The following is a 5,528-nucleotide window of genomic DNA, read 5'->3' on the forward strand; positions in this document are numbered from 1 at the left end:
TTCGCAAAAATGGCAAATGTTGGCAAAAGTGGACATCGCTTAAGCGAACATCACTTAAGCGACCAAAGTCTTCACAAAAGTGAACCCCGATTAAGAGTCGCCCTTTGCTTAAGCGGCCCCTTGATCACTTAAGCGACCTTCATAAAAGCCAAGGGTTGGTCACTTAAGCGACCATTATCCCCACAAACTTTCTTCGCTTAAGTGGCCGCTTGGTCTCTTAAGCCAACATCGCTTAAGAGACCAAGGGTTCGCAAGAGGCAGCTCATCAGACACAAGATTTTTTTAAAAAAGGCTAAGTGTCCAAAAACATCGAACAAACCCTCAGATTTAATCAACGAAACAACCATCCGAGCTTGTTGTCAAAATTTTGACAAAGTCAACAAGCCCTCAGATTTAATCAACGAAACAACCATCCGAGCTTGTTGTCAAAATTTTGACAAAGTCAACACTTAAACAAAGAAAAAAGAAAAAGCCAAAAGCTAAAAGCTCACCAAAAATCATAGGGACCCAAACCAAAGGTTGCTCTAGATCGAACCCGATTTTCCGGAGCTAACCGCATTGATAGAATTTGATTTTGAGTGTACTTATCAAGAAAGTTGGCCAAGTCAAACTTTTGGCTGAACTCCAAAACTAAAATGCCTTATTGCACCAACTACAAACAGAACCCAAACTGATCATCACACTAGACCAAAATGACCTTTCTAGAGCTGATGGAAGTGATGAAATTTTGATCCGAAGTCAGAATCTCTAGATGTTGATTGAAGTCAAGCATTTAAGCTTTCAAAACTCAAACTCGCACCAAACTCAACCAAATACCTCAGGGAGCGTGCGACCCAACCCAGCATCACATACAAGTTACAAGGAAGCTACGAGAAGGGTCAAAATAGAAAAGGCACGCATAAAACACAGAAATAACCCCGAGAGTCATTACAACTAAGAATTAATTTCCCAAAGTAAATCTCTAATTATGATTTAGTTAATAAATACATTATATATTTGCTTTAAAAAACTATTGTAATCCCATAGTTATAGCAATATACTATGTTGTCCATATGTATAGAAAAAATAGTTCTCTTCCTTAAAATAAAATTAGAGGAGAGTATTTCTCTTATTTTATTTCACTTCTTTTCTTCCTAGTTTGTCTAAAAATGAAGTAAAAGGATTAAAATAAAAGAAACATCATGAGTAACTATGTTTCCTATGTTTGTAGACAAGATAATATGTTACTAAGATTGTGGAATTATATATATATAATGTATTTATAATATAAATTATGACTAGAGATTTACTTTGCACAAATTGAATCTTAGCTTTTTAATTTAAGGAAAAAATGGGGAGGAGGTGGATTCATAAGTGTTTGGACCAAAAATATTATTAAAATTTTGATGTGGCCTGGTATGAAGTAATAATTTTATAAAGAAGAAGATGGAATAAGGAGCGGAGGAATTGAAAAGGGGAAGGACGTGCAAAGTTAAGGGAGACACGTAGAACGCACAAGTCATGTTTTCAGTTTTATAAGTTAAAAGAATCCATGCGACTTTCTTCCTTCTTTCTCCCTTGTTCCACATTTTATATTTTCATTATTTTCGCATCCCATCCTCTAATGTTGGCCTTTTTCCAAATATTTTTGGTACGTTCATATTCGCATCAATAGCTTTTTAAATATATATATATATATATATATATATTTGAGAAGATCGAGTAGGTTTTTGAAGAACAATATGATTTGCTGTGGAGGTGCTGAAGAAGACAGTTATATCAGCGGTCCACCGGTTAATCAAAATACCGCACCTCCGAAAGCCGGCAATCCGCAATCTTATGGTGCTGGTATTTTTTCATGACATACATATATAGTTTACCGGCTTCTTGATTAATTTTGATTGAATTGTGTTGATCTAAATTAACTAGCTACTTTATTGTATGAGACTCTTACTTGAAATTTAATGCAGCAGGTAGTGAAAGAGGAGAGGCAAGAAGTGGTGGTGCTGCTCCTAAGAGTGGAGCTCCTCAAAAAATTTTACCTATTGAGGTACCAGAAATGTCTTTGGTTGAGCTAAATAGACTTACTGCCAATTTCGGGAAGAAAGCTCTGATTGGAGAGGGATCTTATGGACGCGTTTTTGCTGCTAAATTAAGCAACGGCCAACAAGCAGCAATAAAGAAATTGGATACTACTTGTTCACCAGAACCAGATTCTGACTTCACCGCCCAGGTGAATGAATGTCTCAGTATGTATTTTATTCCTGTACGTACGTTAACTAATAATAATGTTTCTTATGCAGTTATCAATGGTTTCAAGACTTAAGCACGAGCATTTTGTAACACTGTTGGGATGTTGCCTCACAGCAAACAATCGGATCTTGGTTTTTGAGTTTGCAACGATGGGCTCGCTGCATGATGTATTACATGGTACCTACATAATTCAAATCATTAATTTCCAATGTTACTTAACATGTTACAAAACTCTTGTGCGTTCTTGTATGTTGTGTTGTAGGTAGAAAAGGAGTACAAGGTGCTGAGCCTGGTCCAGTTCTTACTTGGAATCAGAGAGTTAAAATTGCTTATGGTGCAGCTAGAGGCCTTGAATATCTACACGAAAAAGTTCAACCGCCAATTAAACATCGGGATGTCAGATCCAGCAATGTACTACTGTTTGATGATTTTACTGCAAAAATTGCTGATTTCAACTTGACAAACCAGTGTTCGGACACAGCAGCTCGTCTGCATTCAACTAGAGTACTGGGGACATTTGGGTACCATGCTCCAGAGTAAGCCTTAGCCTTGCCCTTGTTTATTGACAGTTAATGGATGGTGTCATAAAATGATGATAATGCAGGTATGCTATGACAGGACAGATAACACAGAAAAGTGATGTTTATAGTTTTGGAGTTGTTCTGTTAGAACTTTTGACAGGAAGGAAACCAGTAGATCATACAATGCCAAAAGGGCAACAGAGTCTTGTCACATGGGTAGGTGTTTTAAATAAACTATATATATATAGTATAGTATAATGAATGAAATGCCTCTAATTAAAATAACTTAATTTAATTTTTGCAGGCGACTCCACGACTAAGTGAAGATAAAGTAAAGCAGTGTGTAGATCCTAAGCTAAACAATGAGTACCCTCCAAAGGCAATTGCTAAGGTTGTATATTCTCTACCTAATCCTTGTGAAACACTTGCACTATTTTCTCACATCATCTTAAGTTTAATTATTCTCAGATGGCAGCTGTTGCAGCACTTTGTGTTCAATACGAGGCAGATTTCCGCCCAAACATGACAATTGTCGTCAAGGCACTGCAACCACTACTCAATGCAAAACCAGCAGGAGCACAACCGCATGCATAGATACAAACAAACACTACATTCTTCATTCAAACAAAAAGGAATTCTTCAGTTATTCTATTAGTTGTAGCAGATCATATGCTTTGTTTTTTTCTTTTGATCCACTCTGTTTCAACATTTTGCATAAAGTTAAATATTATATTTTTGGTAATAACTACAGTCAGTTAAACTAAGCTAGCTTTGGTCATAACATGGGTTGTGGTGCACTAGTAAAGTGTTTCACCTTTAACCAGACTTTTCGAATTCAAATCCCGAATATGAAGAAAATCATGTTGGATCTGTCAACACTGAATGGGCCGCGCCACAAAAAAAAAAGGGAAAATTGTATATAATAGCAAACTAATAACCTAAAATAAATGGAATAGCTAGGGTTTGATTTAATTGTGTTCCATAGCAAACGTTAGCTAAAATTTGCCAGCGTCTCTCTCCCAGAAATCTCGCTCGCCACTCTCCATTCTCGCTCGCCTCTCTCGCTTTATACACAGAAGTGTATAATTATGTTTCTGTTTTGTATAAAGCGAGAGAAAATTGTATATACACATGCAAAAATATATATCTTCGTGTTATACACTTAATTATACAATTTACAAACATTTTACTTCAAATATTGCAGAGAAAAAGATCAACGAATTATACAATTGCGAATTATACAATTGCAGTGAAATACAATTTTCTCTAGCTTTATACAACAGAAGTGTATGTATAGTGTTTCTGTTTTTGTATAAAGCGAGAGAAAAACATATATCTTCTTGCTATACACTTAATATTGCAGCGAAATAGGCAGTGAATTATACAATTGTGCATTATACAATTGCAGTGAAATAGGATAGCGAATTATACAATTGCAGCGAAATAGGCCAGCGAATTATACAATTTAGGCCAGCGAATTATACACCTGTATATGTATAGCGAATTATACAGTTTTATGTTTGCTATGAAGCGCAATTATGCAAAGTTTGGTATAACATACAAATATGAATTTTTTGTTTGCTATATGTGAAAGTTACCAAAAAAAAAAGCTAGCTTTGGTCATAGATTCAAAAAACAAACAGTTTATTAAAAATTTATATAGTTAAAGTTTAATTCGAAATTGTGTTTGTTTATACTCTCTTTCAAGAATTCTTGAAACAATGTTCATGCTTTAATATTTTTACATAGAGATAATGCACAAGTATCCCCTCAATCTATGCCCGAAATCTCAGAGACACACTTATACTATAATAAGGTCCTATTGCCCCCAACTTATTTTATTAATAATTTTCACCCCTTTCAGCCTACGTGGCACTATCTTGTGGGTCCAATGCTGGTTCAGGTTGACTTTTTTCAAATTAGTGTCATGTAGACCGAAAAGCGGTAGAAATTACTTATAAAATAAGTTCAAGGGTAATAGAATCTTAGTATAATATAAATTTGTCTCTGAAATTTCGCGCATAAATTAAGAAAATACTTGTGTATTTTCCCTTTTACATACAACTTTAAAGGTGAAAAGTGAGTTGAAAAACAATTTATTCAAGAATTTAACACAAAAGTTTCTTTTTTAGCCATGTGAACTACACATTCACATATGACGTAACACTAACTTTATAATACTTTTGCGTTAAAATACATTTTTCTAAGTAAGATTAATTTGATCTCAAGAACTCATTTATAGATACATTTTATAATTCTGATCCTAAAAAATTAACATTCAAAAAACTTCCAAAAGGCCTTTGCACCGATTAAATTGTGGAGGTTAATTATCATATCATATCATCATATATTACATACTATTAAAAATAGAAATAATCTAATTCAAAAGTTGAATTACGAAATATCCCTTTCCTATTAATTTATTTTCTTAAAATCATTTTTTTAAAAATATTTTTCGGAAAAGGGCCTAAAATACACTCGAAGTATCAGAAACGGTACAAAACCACCCTCCATCCACCTAATGGCTCTAAAATACCCTTCTCATCCACCTATTGGCTCCAAAATATCCTTCTCATCCACCTTTAGGTTCAAAATTGTCACGACCCAAAACCGAGCCGCGACTGGCACCCACACTTACCCTCCTATGTGAGCGAACCAACCAATCTAAACCCTAACATTTCAATATAATATCAACAGAAAGTAATGCGGAAGACTTAAACTCATTAATTAAAAACCAATTCAATAACTTCTAAAATTCAACATCTATTATTCCCC

General features: G+C 34.6%; 1 protein-coding gene across 5 annotated transcripts; it reads left to right on the forward strand.

The window, feature by feature from the left end:
* The first annotated feature begins 1,403 nt into the window (after positions 1-1,403).
* Positions 1,404-3,495, forward strand: LOC107013849 (probable protein kinase At2g41970). 5 transcript variants are annotated; one of them, XM_015213730.2, is made up of 7 exons: positions 1,404-1,827; positions 1,950-2,212; positions 2,283-2,409; positions 2,495-2,768; positions 2,837-2,969; positions 3,058-3,144; positions 3,229-3,495. In XM_015213730.2, the coding sequence occupies exons 1-7, from the start codon at positions 1,722-1,724 to the stop codon at positions 3,277-3,279; spliced, it is 1,041 nt and encodes a 346-aa protein (XP_015069216.1). In that variant the 5' UTR covers positions 1,404-1,721; the 3' UTR covers positions 3,280-3,495. The 5 variants fall into 5 exon arrangements, with proteins under 5 accessions (XP_015069216.1, XP_015069214.1, XP_027771263.1 ...); XM_015213728.2 differs by having other exon boundaries at positions 1,407-1,827; positions 1,953-2,212; positions 3,222-3,495; XM_027915462.1 differs by having other exon boundaries at positions 1,407-1,821; positions 3,222-3,495.
* The last annotated feature ends 2,033 nt before the right edge of the window (positions 3,496-5,528 follow it).

Source organism: Solanum pennellii, chromosome 3 (assembly GCF_001406875.1).
Source record: "Solanum pennellii chromosome 3, SPENNV200".
Classification (NCBI taxonomy): Eukaryota; Viridiplantae; Streptophyta; class Magnoliopsida; order Solanales; family Solanaceae; genus Solanum; species Solanum pennellii.

Bases quoted from the DNA above. Each gene is read 5' to 3' on its own strand.
- LOC107013849 (XM_015213727.2), top strand. From the start codon at position 1,722: ATGATTTGCTGTGGAGGTGCTGAAGAAGACAGTTATATCAGCGGTCCA. The intron at 2,769-2,836 runs GTAAGCCTTAGC...ATGATAATGCAG, and splicing joins TTTGGGTACCATGCTCCAGA to GTATGCTATGACAGGACAGA. The intron at 3,145-3,221 runs GTTGTATATTCT...AATTATTCTCAG, and splicing joins CTCCAAAGGCAATTGCTAAG to ATGGCAGCTGTTGCAGCACT.